A 15339-nucleotide genomic window follows, 5' to 3' on the forward strand; every position below is an offset into this window, starting at 1 on the left:
CTCCTATTTGCAAAGCTAATCCCGTTTAACCTCTCCACATTTAATGAGTTATCTGTTCATACAGTCATTCTGCTTTATATCCTTTGCATCTTTTTAAGTCTGAGATTGTCGTGGGTGATTAAAAATACTCCAGATGAAGCTTTACCAGTTGCCTTATGCATTTTTATAATAATTTCCTACAACTCACGTTATTCACTCAAGAATGGCTTTTTAAAAATCTGCATCACATTGGCGATGTAGCCATGTCATGGTCATGTAGCCATGTGACTATGCAACAACAAATAATACAGGGACATTTGCTCAAATTACCATTGCTAGAAAAAAAGCGACCCCAATTCATGCAAATGTGGAGAGGGAAAAATTTAAAAAGGGGGGTTACTGAATGAATGACAGCCCCACCAAAGTGCCACTTTGGAACCGAGGGCTGCCACTCATTCACGGGTGAGATCGCTCAGCAAGAGTGGCAGGGGTTTCTGCCACTCTTGCTGAGTGGCTCACTCACCAATGTACACAATCCTCGATGGTGGTAGTGCTGGATTTAAACAACACACCAGACCACTGAGGGTTCAACAACCCCCACAACAAGCCATGGATTGATAGGGTGGCTTGTTGCCCATGGAAAAGCAATCCCATGGGAATTGATCTGGGTTTACATGTCACGACAATCCACTTGTCACCCATAATGGGTGGTTGTGTCATGTCAACCCAGTCATATGATCAGTGGAGGAAACAACACAGGAGTTATTACTTGTCCCTGCATGTGGTGTTCAAGCAAATTGCATTTACCTAATTACCCATGCCGTGTCATGGGTTGCTGTGTCATCTGAGCCCGACGCACAGCATGGGTGGCTTCTAACCCATCCCACAACCCATGCCTTGTCTGAACGCAGCAAAGGCAATTAGATAAATGCCAGTCATGTGAGTGGCAGAGTCAGGGAAAACAATCCATACTGCATTGTTTCCCCTGTGATCGTGTGAACCTAGCCATTACCTCCTTTGGGGGGGATCAGGATGACACTCTGTAAAGAAATTTCTTTTGTTAAAGAGGCAAATATTCAGATAAAACATGTAAGGGCCCAGAACTTGTAAGACACCTGCTTAGACGAGAGACTCCTCAACATAGCATGTGACAATTGTATTTTCTTTTGAATGTTGGCTTTTTAAAATGCTTCAACGATAGGAGGGTATAGGTTCTTGTTTGTAGCAGGAGAGGGAACTGGAGCAAATATGTGGGGTTACCCACATTGCCAGCATCCAAATTAATGAAAGTATTAAGACCCTATTCCTGGCTTAAAGTGTCTGCAACCATGTTTAACCTGGCATTATCTTGCCTTTGGGAAAATTTGGCTCCTCTTTACTATTTTTATTTTTTTATCAACAGAAAGGGAATGTAGAGAAGTCAATGTAATGGACTCTGTTTAAATATGTGATTGACAGATGAGCAGAACTGGAAAGGGGAGGACAGCAGCACCTCTCAGTCTACCTGACATTGTTGTATACTAGTAAGAGTATAAACAGGAATGGACCAAGTAACTGAACTTTATAAAGATACCTAGAAGTCATGGCTGCTCCCCTTTGTAATTTGTAAGCTCTCTGGTTAAGCTGCACAGAAAACCAGGGAACGTCTAACTTTTGTCATGAAATTCTAATTTGACTCTTTAGAAATACAAGTAATATTCTGGAAAACAAATAGAAAAGTTGCTAGTTCCTCCAACTAGATAACATCAACACTGAGAATGGCCAGTTTTCAACTGTTTCTAAATCTGAGATCTAGCCCTATTTTCAGCTTTGCGAGATAAATTTGATTTGCCTGCTATAGCTGAAGAGCAGTATTCATAATAGCAACATTTGTTAGAATGTACAATCAGCCCAACGGTTTTTACTGTCTTGGAGTCTCCTTCATTATTGGAAACACTTATTGAAGCTGACCAGGTATATCGACCTACAATTCATATTTATAAATACTTACTATCAGTGAATAAATATGATATATGGGGTCTTCAGCAGAAATGGAACAGGGAATTGGAATGTCCTATTTTGTCTAATCAATGGACTGCCATTTTGGCATTGGTATCTGGTATGTCTATGGACTTCTGGTTATGTCTTGTTCAGCAAAAAGTCTAGTTTTGGGTCTACTGGGCACATCTTTGTCTAAACTGGCTAATTGTTGGCAGTGTCATACAGTTTTTTTTTAATCATAGATTTTGGAAATGCTCAATAGTTGCTTGTTTTGGGGGTGGGGGGAGTTATCATATGCATAAACTTGGTATTGGAAAGCTCTTTTAATATTTTCCAATGTCATGTTATCTTAAATTATGTACCTGCTTCTTGGAATATAATACATGGTGAGAATAAATGGATTTTTTACACCCTCTTGATTGCTAAAAACCTGATATTATAATAATGGAATGTTAATAGCTCACCAATTTTAACCTAATGGACTGAAGACCTAACCCCAGCAACATTTGAAAGAGTATTATATAGGCACCATTCACGAATGGACTTATATTTGGAGATTTGGTCTGCCTTTACTGAAGTCTATGCATAATTTACTCCTTTTTCCTTTTTTAATGAAACTTTTGAAACCGAGGCCTTTATGTAGTTACACTTGCATTTTTTGTTTGTTTTGTTGAAACCTATCATAAAAATTTATTTTTTAAAAAAGAAAATCTAGCCCTATGTAAGTTTTAAAGAAAATACAATGGAATTGAGAGAGGGAGAATCCAAAATGGAGAAAATGCCATTTCCAAAGCCCTGTTGGGGTCACACAATCTAGAAAGTAAGGTGTGTGAGTAGTTGGAGATAAAAGTAAGTATACCAAGTCCAGGAGTTGGGAACTTCCCTCTTTGTTGTGGGTGTGTTGGGGGAATGAGGGTATATGGATCCAAAGCCCTCCCCTGATTTGCCTGGACATGCCCCTTCCCCATGTGAGAGCATCAATAGCACAAGATGAATGGCAGCAGAGGTTTCCAACATGCAGTGGCCTCCAGGAATGGACTTTTGTCACAGAAATGGAGGTCCGCAATATCCCAGGGACCACAGGATGGTAACCTTGATTTTAATTCTTGCCTCTTTTGAAGCAGCTTCAAGAGTAAGAGTGCTAAAAGCAGCAAATGACACATATTTACAAAAAGCCAGGTTTTGTACATGCTGTTTTAATCTGCATCGCCCCCTCCCCAATATCTCCAACTTTCCTTGGTAGCAAAAAGTATGCTCAGAGAGCATGCAAATAATATTTTACATTCACAAGTATTGTATTTTAATACACTGAATATACAATTGAATTTGAAAAATAACAAGAACTATACGCATAATTTATTCACAGTTTGAAACAATAAAAGGAAGGATCCCAACTGTGCCTGTGTGCTTGCAATAGTGACATTGCACTAGCGAAAACCCATGCTTGAGCATCATCAATTGCACTTGCCAGTTTCCCAGGAGACCCGTTGCATTAACTAGCGTTAGGGGTGTTGCACAAGCATTGTTTGCCACTAGTGCAAAACCAACAGCACAAAGGCATGGGCAACTCTGGACCCTTCCCAATAATGGGATTTGAAATGACTAAAAGTCAAAATAGTTCATTTTATCACAGCTGTTAATAACATTGTGCAGATAGGAAAATAATTTTTCAGTCAGTAGCAAGTGTTCAGTTACGCTAAATCTGACAACAATGAACTATTAAAGAAAGTGCAAAGACATTTCCTGCTTAGTTTAAACATGTAAAACTACATGATACTGTAATAAACCAAGATATTCAACTGTTGACTATCCTTGTAGGAACTGGCTTAAAAAAAAAGACATACCAATTAAATTGCTTGCAATGAGACAAATTGACATCTAATGGTGTAATACTTTAGGATTTAAGACATGGTTGTGATCTGAGTAGACTGTAGATATGAAAATCACAGTAAGAGTCTGAATAGTCACAATACAGATGTTGAAATATGTTAGATATCCCCATCTGCCAGTGCTATTGAAGCTGAGCAAAAGTACTTCTAATCTGATATGACAAATGAAAATGATGCATCTGTTTTTACTGAGTACTTTAAACATTGCATGTGCCTAAGTTGAAGCCACCTTCCAACTGCTTTCAGAACTGCAGAAAATGCTAAGTCATTGTAGCAACTAGTAGAAATAGACTAAATTAGGAATAATATCTGAGGGCTGTGTTTTCATGCTATAATTTAAAGACTTGCTGAATTCTTCTATTCTACTCTTTTGTCTGAAAATACATATTGAAGTCATGGATTAGAGAACACATTGATTTGCCTGGAAGATGCCTAGAAGTAGCGCTGCCATTCACATACCTTCTCTGAGTGATTATTGCTTTTCTCAACAACTTTAACAATTATTTTCAGATGCAGGAGTGTCCAGGCACCCTACGTAGTCACTTCTTACTGAAATTGCGATGAGTTGGTAAATATCAGTGCATATGCACAGGATAATCCCTCCCACCAAGATCAGAGACTGCCAATAAGCAGTTCAGACTTCATTAACGACCCGACAGATGAAGTTCTGTCACAAAAGCATCAGCAGTAACCACCTCCAAACCTTTAGTATATCAAGGGGATTGTTTCTCAATACACCTCATCTATTTGTGTTAAGCTCTGTGACAAAGGAGGAAAGGTACTGCAAAAATAATGGATTGTATCCAGCCTTAGTCAGACATGGACACACTGAAATAAATGGCATTTAAGTTATACCTGACATGGGTCTACTCTAACTAAAACTGAAGCTAATCCTATGTAAACTTTAACACTTAAGCAAGACTCACAGATCAAGAAGAAGGATCACAAGGACTGCCATGGATATGGCAAAATGGCATCCTTGCTTGAAAAAAACCTATAGCTACATTTACCTGCTTGTCTCCAAAAAACAGATCCTTGATGACCACAGACAATTATATTTAGGATTCTTAACCTGCAGCAAATTCTAGCCTATTTTAGGATGATCTCCATTTTGTCTTTAAAGAATTATCACTAGCATAATCTGTGACATTAATGGGTGTTTAGACTCAGAGTGCAATGCAGCTTCTAATCTTTATTTTAATTAACCTTTTTTTGGATTTGAAATATCAGCTCTTAAAGCAGCCTGTTTTCAAGTCCTAATTAACTAATGGTTTCAAAGGATCTGATGCAGCAATGTCCTAAATACTAGATATTACCTTATTAGCTTGAGGAATCACTAAATACGTCTGGCAAAATTCCTAGGGTTGAATAAATTGAATGTAGGGCAGACAGCCAAAGATAATATTTTTGCATCGCTCTCTCCCTTTGAGAAGAATAAGCAATTTTGAAGTAAATTATATCTATCTGATGTTGCTGGGCATGAAGAATATTCTGAACAACAAAATTAAAGTGTGTGGTCATATTTGCTAACTTGGCATTAGTCTTACCAGTGATCACCAATGTGCATAGTACATTTTTCAGACAAATAAAAATGAGGGTGTTTGCTGAAGTCAGACATCCAATCCAGAGTTCCAATGTAAATATGGGATTTCTCCATGTTCAAGCTTACAGTGTATGCTATATTGTTTCTCCAATGAATGAGGGGGATAGATTCTGCAGTTAGGGGAGCTCAATGGATGCATTAGAGCTTAAACACCTGTAACAAATCACTGAATAGGGAAGAGAATCCGAAAGCAGAATAAAAGTATTTCCAAACACCCTACAAGTTTTAGTCAAAATGAGATGATTAATTAAAATAACCAACAGAAAAACAAGAGTCACCCTTGCTACACATGTGTATGATTCATTCTTCAGTGTTGAGATTCCTCTCAGTGCAACTGCAGATTCTGAATGTTTGGATAGTGAGAGCTGGCATGGTCTTATCGGAGTCCTGACCAGCTGTGCAAGTATGATGCCCACCCAGAAGGCTGTGATGTGCTTTCGTCTTCACCTTAGAAAAAACAAAAAGACATACGTCCCTTAAGTATCAACCAAGAGGGCTTAATCACAGGATTAAAAGCATGTTTCAAACTGACCAGTGCATTCACCATGCCTTAAAATGTGGATGTCTAATTTGACTTGATTCAAATTAATTTGACTTGTCCCCTATGAAAGGCATGTGGCTAAGCAAGAAGCAACAAGCACTTGCCACCAGACACTTTCTGGCAGGATCTATAAAGATGGAATAATGTTCAGATCTAAAGTCACGCTCAATGTCTCATTAAATATCAACCCTTTAAAACCATCCCACCAATAACGCCTGCTTTAGGAAACAAAAATGGGTCTCCTCATCTACACTGTTAGATCCTAGCCAGCACAACCAGGGGTTACTAATGGGGAGTTGCAGTCCGGAAATTTAGGGAGGGCAACACATTCCCCACCTGTTTTAGATTATTTTAACATGAACCATCACAGCGTGTTTCTTGATTGTAGGAATTTTGATTGTACATTTATAGAACAGGTTTTGTCCAGTAGTCTCCCCACCCCCTGAATTGTGACTGTATGAGCGCTCTTACAGGTCAAGACAGAAGCACATTTTTTGCCACTACCTAACTTGCTTCAAGCTTGCCACAAACAGCAGCCACTTCACTGATAATTCCAGCAGCAAAATAGTTTCATGTACCTTGAGCAATCGCAACAAGTTTCCCTTTTTCTTCTGGACTCAACTGCAGCATGGTATCTATTACTGGAAGAAGCCTCTCTCTTTCGCTGCCAGATTTTAGAAATATAAATTGTAACAGGACATTCTTCAAATATTCCAGATTAGCAACAGATTTCTCCCGTTCCTGGTTCCTTTCTAATCGCCTAATTTCATTTTTAAGAAGCTGGAGATGAAAAACAAAGAGACATTTCTTAAGGTGCCATAGGGGGATGTGAAGAAGGTAGACAAAGCACAGGTGAACAATGTTAAGTCAAATGGAATGAGGAAACGCCACGCAGGGTTTTGCACTAGTCAAAGATCCCAGCAGACATGGTAGAGTACACAGATAGAATTAGGGCTAGTTCACGTGGCTCAGCTCCTTCACTCAGTCAGACAGGAGTAGCCCAGTGCATGAAGGTAAGGATAAACTAGGCAGTGCAAACAGTGAGCGAATAACCCTTGCATTTTTTCCTAGCAGTGGCAGTCATGGAGAGTGCTGCCAGCTTACTGTGAGTTCAACCTACTTCAGCCTAGTCTTTCTCCATGTAGTCATGCACACACAGAAGGAACCACATGGAAGAACGTAACTGTATGAACTGTCTCTTAAAGAAGCCTCCAACTTGTTGCAGCTTCTCCTACAATTGAAAGTAGACACTAGGGATGTACGGATCATGTAAAATCCATTCCATCTGCATTTCACAGATGGCCAGGCACCTTTCGTTCTGTCATCTGCTTATTGATGGAATCGGATTTTTTATTTTAAAGTTTCTGAATGTGTGCAAATCTGCACTGCCGAAAATACGCATTTTGGCTATTTTCAAAATTTTGCATATTTTTCTATTACTAAATTTGCGCAAAATTTGGGAAAGTTAGGAAACGGTCATCAGGTCAGCAGTATCTGCCCAACTGGGGAGAAGCTGGACTGTTGCGGAATTCAAGATCGGATTCATAAAAGTCTGAACTCATTCGATTGTGTTATGGATTTCTCTGCCCTAGTAGACACAATCAGTCAATAGTGTGTACGTATGTGTACAATATCAATACACACACACATGCAAAGAGCAGGAAGTAAGAAAGCTTCTCTGGGAACACCGGCTTTCCCCTCTGGCTTCACGTAGCTTAAAGGGGCAGGGCAGGGCTCAAGCATCTGTCAATGGATGGAACACGGCCTCCCTTTGAGGTATTAGTGTCCGGGAGTGTCCATCTCCTCCATGCATTATGACTTCAGCCAGGGCAATAGTCACCTCCGTGGCTCCTAGCTTCTGCTTACAAGCTGAGTTTGATTCCAGCCTCACTTCATAAGAACAAAAGAAGAGCCAAGGGTTGCCCATTGGAAATCCACAAGCAGGACATGAGTGCAATAGCACCCTCCCAGCAACTGCCTCTGGTACTGGAGGTAGCATATGGCCATCAAGACTGGTGGCCATTGATAGCCTTGCCTACCATGAATTTGTCCAATTCCCTTTTAAAGCTATTCAAAGTTGTGGCCAGCATTACATCTTGCGGAAGTAAATTGCACACTTTATGTGGGAAGAAGCACTTCCTTGTATCTGTCCCGAATCTCCCACCAATCAGCTTCATGGGATGACCCTTGGTTCTAGTATTATGAAAGAGGGAGAAAAATGTCTCCCTATCCACTTTCTGCACACCGTGCTTCATTTTGCACACCTCTATCAACTCTCCCCTTGCTCTCACTTTTTCTAAGCTAAACAATCCCAGCTCTTGTAATCCTTCCTCATAGGGGAGTTGCTCTGGCCCCTTGATCATTTTAGTAACCCTTTCCTACATTTTCTAACCAGAACTGTACTCTTCCTACTCTGTCCACTTACATATGGGGCTACGCATCAAGTAATGGACTGTGTTAAATGCTTTTTTCCCATTACGGTGCTTTCAAACCTTGATGTTATTAACTGTTATGCTAACAGTCAACATTCTAATCTGCTGACACTTCCTGATTTTCCATGAGCTTTGGGAGTCCTCTCATCATTCTCCTAGCTGATCTTTTGACCCTCGTGCTTTCTATTTGCCAATATTTATTTATATGTCCTGGCTTTGCTTGACCCCTATTCCCAGGGAAGTGCTGACAGCTGCTCATGAGACTCCGTCTCTTGCAAGAACTTATTAGCAGTTGCACGAAGAAGGACATGGCAGTACTTGTGTGAGAGCTGATGGGCAAAGGCTAATGAATTGTGGGAACAAGAGTGGGATTAATTTCACAAGTTAACTGAACAAGGATTGTTAGACTTGGTACACAAAATCTGAAATATGCATACACTATAAATTGTATTTTATATTATGGTTTTATACTGTTGTTTTATATTTTGAATGTTTTTAATTTTTGTGAACCGCCCAGAGAGCTTTGGCTGTTGGGCAGTATAGAAATATAATAAATAAATAAATAAATAAATCTAACTGGGAGTTTGGTAAGCCTGTGCCTACGAACCTTTATTTGTTCCATTAGGATTACATTGGTTGCTTCCGACTCACGAAGCAATCCATTTAAGTGATCAGCACTCTTTGACGTGGTATTTAACTTCTGCACCAACTCTTCTTTTGTGAGCTCTTCTTCCCATTGCGGAGGTTCTAAAATTGTTCACAAAAAGGTGATTTCAAATTTGCTCTGTACTTTTTTTTTTTAAATGGAAACACTGTTTCTTATGGCTTCTATCCAAAGATACATACACATTTTTTTATTTCTCCCAGAATTTCCAAATTAAAGACAAGACTTTCATTCCCATGCGCTTGCAAAGAATGCTTCTTCAGGACCATACCAAGATTAAAACAAACACACTTTTAATTCCCTTTAATCTACTATCCTTTAGCATGCTAGCCAGTCCCTCTGAGTATTAAAGCTTACCGAATTACTAATTAGTCAAAATTAGTCATTACAGAAAGAGAAGAAAATACAGCTGAATCCCAGTTATGTGGAAAAAATCCACACCTAACTTTTTCAGATGCAAAAGATAGTCCAATAGTGGCTTAAAGGCAGCAGCGATCTATGAAAGAGAAGGCTGCTTCAACTTGAGCTGGAACATCTGTGGACTGGGGATAGGCTTTCTAATGTCTTTGCTCCCACAGTGCCTCTTGTAGCTTCTGGCTCTAACGGCAGATGTGAGAGATAGAAGCAGCAGCGGAACTAACATCTGGCTGTTCTGACAGCCATTTCCACGCTATGGTCATTCTCCTCTGAGACCTTTTGTGACCCAGAGATTCAGAAGCAAAGCGGCAGCTGGAACATCAGAGGTCAGGCGAAATCTTGTATATATCTTTGCTAATAAATCTATGTTGTTATATGTTAAATTTATCGTAAACAACCTTGAGAGCTTCGACGAGTAGGAGGGATATAAATATTCTAAACAAAACCAAATCAACAAAAACCAACCATCCAAACAAAAAAACAAACAAACAATTTTGGTAAGGGAATATGAAAAGAGTATGGGAGAAATTCACAAGACAACAAAACTAAGTCTCCCCTATGACCTGAAAAACTACCAAGTAGTATCAACTTTGTATTACGCCAAAAGCAAACTTTAAGTCCCAAGACACCACCACACAGCCATCTGAGAAGCTTTTCTTACCAAATTTTGTATCAGGGGTATTAAGAAGCTGTTCCAAGGATGGCATGTAAGTACTGGCAGAAGATATAGACTCTGTGTCAGTGGTTTCCATTCCTTCACCCTCCTCCCTAGCTACAGTGTGCACATCAAGAAGAGGAAGGTCAGTGCTCCTCCGTTCTCGCAAGTTCTTCGTTGGTAGGCTTGAAGGAGCAGGACCTGAAAAACAAGCCATATGAAAAGAATTCCGATAAAAATTACTACTTGATGAAAATATGGGTTATAGAACTCTATAAGAAAAAAGTACCCAAACATAAACAATTGCCCAACAGAGCTGCTCAAGATAGGTTGGTGCCTGAGGAAGAAAACCCAAACTCTATCCATTTAGATACGAATATAATTATACAACTAAACAATTCACGGTTGCTCTTCAACGATGCCCCCAACTCTGCCACCTGAAGCAGGCTGCCTCAAACTAACTAAAGAACTAGCCCTGCCGCAGAACGTAACAGAATAAAATGTCCCCCAATTTGGTGATAGATGTGACAATTCACTTTAAAGGAAGTAAAGATCTCAGAGATGTATTTTTTTGAGGAAAGAAAGTCTTAACTAGAGTTTAGGCAAGTTTGCCAGGCTGTCTCAGCTAAGCATTATTTCTTCAGCGGACAATGGACAGAGACTTACTTTTTGTGCTTGGCTCACTTTTGAGCTGAAAGAGCTGGGATTCTACTTTGGACAGCTGCTGCTGTAATGTCTCCACAGTCTTCCTGTGCTCTTCTTGCAGATGCCTGACTTGATCACGGAAACTGTTCCGAAGAGCTTCATTTTGGGCTGTCAGCTGACTCATAGTCTGTGCATGCTCTGACTTCATCACCATGTTTTCAGATTGTAGTGTGCAGAATCTGGAAGATCATAGAATAGTAGAGTTGGAAGGGACCTATAAGGACATCGAGTCCAACCCCCTACTCAATGTAAGAATCCACCTTAAAGCATACCTAACAGATGGCGGTCCAGCTGCCTCTTGAATGCCTCTAGTGTGGGAGAGCCCACAACTTCCCTTGGTAACTGGTTCCATTGTCATACTGCTCTAGCAGTCAGGAAGTTTTTCCTGATGTCCAACCAGAATCTGGCTTCTGTCAGGCCCCTAAGTTCCCATCAGGCCCCCAAGTTCCCATGTTAGAAAACAACGAGTTTCAATACTTTGAGAAAGCTAGAGACTCTGAGGCAGGAACATCTAAAATCACTGTCAACAACTTCTCAACTTTGGAGGGACCTCAAAAATTTATTGAAAGAACTTCCCACAAGAGGAACAGCCAAGACATGGGACGGGGGGGGGGGGGGGAGCTTTTACCTCTGAAGATTAAAGGATGCATTTGGATGCAAAATTCAAAGATGAAATGCTAAACACAAGCACAACAGTATAATTCACACAAGATCGAAACGTACTTTTCTCGGAGCTCCGCTTCCTTTGCCACAGTCTCCTGAAGAATTTTATTGTGCCTTTCCAGCAGAGTGTCATGTTCAGACTGCAGGGCCTGAAGCTCAGTTACATTAATTTGTAAGTTACGTTGAGTGTCTTGCAATTTGATCTTCAATTGGTCTATTACCTTTTCCATGTGTTCTCTAAAAGAAAGAAAAACCCACAAAATATTTACAAATGGATTTTTTTCTTTTTTTACTGTGAATTTAACAAAACAGAACAAAAATAAACCACGAAAAAGAAAAACAAAGAAACATAACATACTTAGGAATATCATTTTCCCCAATCAGATATACCACTCATAAAAAGAGGAGAGAGTTATGCATAGGTTTCAAGAAAAACGGACCAAATATCCATGTACTTATCCATAAGTGGAACTATATAACACCCATTCAAATGTTGAATATTTACAAATGTAACGTTTGCTTCTGAACCATTAGTAGACCACAAAAACAAATCCCTCTATATTTAATTGGAATTTGTCATGGCTTCAACATGGTTTGAATGGTACAAATACACAATGGAATTGTAGAATGTAATGATAACAGAAATGATTAATGGATCTGATTTTCTGCATACAGGTCAAAACCTAGTCAAATTTTTGTACTCAGGAACAAGTGAAACCCTGTGAAAAGCACATTGATGTTCGTCATTTTGTCTGGCTGTTGCGAGGAAAGAGCAATCTGTACCAGGATCACTGGAACAGGAAGTAGACTATGCACGTGCACACGTGTTGCACATCACCCTGCATCACAAGCGGCTCTCATGGGCAAAAAGATGGTGCACACCTGCCTTAAACCATAGTTAAGACTAATCACAGTTTAGGGTTCAGACATAATGCTAAATTGAGGTTAATAGAAAATAGAAACAAAGCTTCTGATCTCCTCGCACGTGTCCTGGAGGAGGGGAGAGCAGGCCAATATGAAATATAGTATAAAAACGACACTTTCTACTTCGCAGATGAATTAAATAAGCCAATCAAACCAGCATTCACCAACATCAACCAACTATACAATATTTACCTTTCTTGTTTGGTCACATCAGTTTCAGATTGAGAGGATTTATTCTTTTGTTTCAAAACATTATGAACGCGGACTTTGTAGCTTTCAAATTCAGAGGTTATAGCAGCATGTTCTGCCTGCAATGATATACAGGGGTAGAAGATATTCACATAAGGGGCATGTATTTTACTCAGCTAAAACTTACTTGTGATGCAACTGTATGTATGCACAGCCGCTTATACACTTTAAAATACTGAGCAAGACTGCATTCCTTCCTTGAGCTTTATAGGATAAGCTGTTTCAAAATAATCAAAATATGCTCAACTTTCTCAGAATGGCAGTAAAACCACTTCTGTTTCAAAGATAGCATTGCTATTATTCATGACTTCCAGATACACATTCAAGTATGATGTTATTTTGCAATCAAAGCATAACCAACTAGTACATATAACAATTAGAACACAAGCCAAGGGCAGAAACCTCACAACCCATCCTTTGGCCATGACACACCCAGCCATCATAACAGTCCCTCATGCAGTCACATCAACCCACTGCCTAATTATAACTACACTGGATTACGAGTCAATCTGTTCTGAGAAAAGCAAACAAGAAGATGGACAGTTCTACATTAACATTTTGTGAGTCCGTTGAACAGCATACAAAAGCTCTGTCCAAGAAGCAGAATATCAATCATTTAGGCTGTAAACAGAACTATCCTTATAGGATTCCCACTGTACAAATGTTACTGACTGAAAATGCCTCAGAATTTGATTCTCCCCACAACCTTGCTCTCCAAGGTATCCTTCTGGGAAATGCAACCTATGTTTCTCCGCCTGTTCTTACCAAGTATAAATGCTAACTGCTGAAAATGTGACATAGTTCTGTCAGGACTATGGCTAGTAGAACACACATGTGCAAGGCTGAACGCTTAACAGGGCTGCCACTTCAGCTGTTCTAGATTCAGCAGAACTCCCTTTCATTTAAAGTAGATGAATTTAAGTTCTATTTCATAGAACTTAAAACTGTTCAAAAATATGCACAATGCTAATTTTCATAATCCAGCGCTTAGCATTGTAATCTCCTTGTAAGCAATGGGCAACTCATCTTTTACAGAGCCTTTTATGCATTGTAGCTGTGGCAAACTACTACAGGGAAAGTCTACCAATCATGGATATATGGCAAAACCAAAAGATAAGAAGGGTACCAACTAGCACGATTGTCATCATCATCATCATCATTATTATTATTATTATTATTATTATTATTATTTGGATCCCGCCTTTTGCCCAGTACTGGGCCTCAAGGCAGCCAATGATGATGCATTGAGTAATTCTCTTAGAAGAAAGTCACACACCATGTTGAGCATGGACCTGCTTTAGCCTTTTGAATTTCAGTTCCTTTTAATATGCATTCTTCCTCACGGTCACCCTCTTTTATACAATGGGGAATAGATCTGAGAGGTACACACGACCAAGCACCTAAATATTCCATATGGTCCGTAAGTATGAAATGTTAGGGAGTATTGCCCTGCTCTAAACAATTGTAAAGTACTTAGTGAACATGTTCAGAGAGGAGCCATTTGTTTGGAATTGGATTTCTTCTTCTTCCAGAAAATACCTTTGCTGTACTACACTCTTCTTGGAGAGCTGCCAATTTCTGCTGGGAAGTATTCAGAACACGCTGGTGTTGTTCTAGTGAAGTCCGCAGGTGTTCCTGAATTTTGTGTTTTTCTGAAGTTAACTCAGCCAACTGGATCTGCAAAAGGACATTTATTTCAATACACTGACAGGATTCACATTAACTTTGAACAGCACTAACTGTGGTGGCTCAGGCATACTCCTATTTTGCTTTCGTCACCCTTTTCCATAGTGAAGTCTCCTGTCTATTTAATGGCTATCGTAAGGTTGTGGTAAAAGGGGATATTACTCTGTTACTACATTTGCAACTACATAAAAGCTCAAAAACCAACTGAGTAGTTGGCATGATGTGCTAAATTCAACTAAGGGCCACCTAATATAACATTTTCCCTTATGCAATAGAGAAAAAGAAATCCCACATACATGTTGTGTGTAAAAAAACTGTCTGTTTTGTCAATGAGTATATACAATTGGAATTCATAAACACACGGACACATCACATGGCAGCACATGACATTGTACATTTCCCCCTGCACTTACATAGGAAACATACTAGGAATGAAATGAATGTGAAATACAATGGTATGGCATGTGTGGAGTGGAACTGTAAGTTTGCTGAGGCAGTTCAATTTCTGACCTGGTTTTTATTTGTATTCAACTAAATATATTTGGTGACAATCCAGTTAAGAACCTTTAGGATTCACATCAATTTTTAGTGGAAGAGAGTTAAGTATGTGCTTATGGCTCCTAATGAAATCAACAGGACTTAAAAGAGCTTAACTTTGATTGGATCATGCTCAGTAAGTGATATCCACACTTTCTTTAATACTTAATTCTTTCAGAGATCAGAGCCTTGAGCTCTACATGTGTTCGGTTATTCCCTCCATGAAAATAACATCACACTGACCCTGTTCAGAAGACACATTAAGCCGTGGTGGTTAAGCATTTTGAGCTAAACATTATGGCTTAGCGTGTTGTGTGAACCATTCCTAACCATGGTAGGTATATAATCATGGTTTAAACATGCTCACTAACCATTTGCTGCAAAAGGGTTAGTGGCCTACCTATGGCTTAGTGTG

The 15339-nt window shown here is 39.5% G+C and overlaps 1 protein-coding gene across 1 annotated transcript in view; it reads right to left on the bottom strand.

Moving 5' to 3' along the window:
• Positions 1-3139: 3139 nt before the first annotated feature.
• GCC2 (GRIP and coiled-coil domain containing 2) overlaps positions 3140-15339 on the bottom strand; it is a 33282-nt gene continuing 21082 nt past the window's right edge. Inside the window, exons 16-23 of the mRNA XM_063126208.1 lie at positions 14241-14378; positions 12645-12760; positions 11589-11765; positions 10827-11044; positions 10167-10361; positions 9032-9171; positions 6571-6772; positions 3140-5898 (exon numbers count right to left, since the gene is read on the bottom strand). Of these exons, the coding sequence (XP_062982278.1) occupies positions 5828-5898; positions 6571-6772; positions 9032-9171; positions 10167-10361; positions 10827-11044; positions 11589-11765; positions 12645-12760; positions 14241-14378 (1257 nt within the window). The 3' untranslated portion in view covers positions 3140-5827. The remainder of the gene's footprint in view (positions 5899-6570; positions 6773-9031; positions 9172-10166; positions 10362-10826; positions 11045-11588; positions 11766-12644; positions 12761-14240; positions 14379-15339) is intronic.

The sequence above is a fragment of the Elgaria multicarinata genome, chromosome 5 (genome assembly GCF_023053635.1).
Source record: "Elgaria multicarinata webbii isolate HBS135686 ecotype San Diego chromosome 5, rElgMul1.1.pri, whole genome shotgun sequence".
NCBI lineage: Eukaryota > Metazoa > Chordata > Lepidosauria > Squamata > Anguidae > Elgaria > Elgaria multicarinata.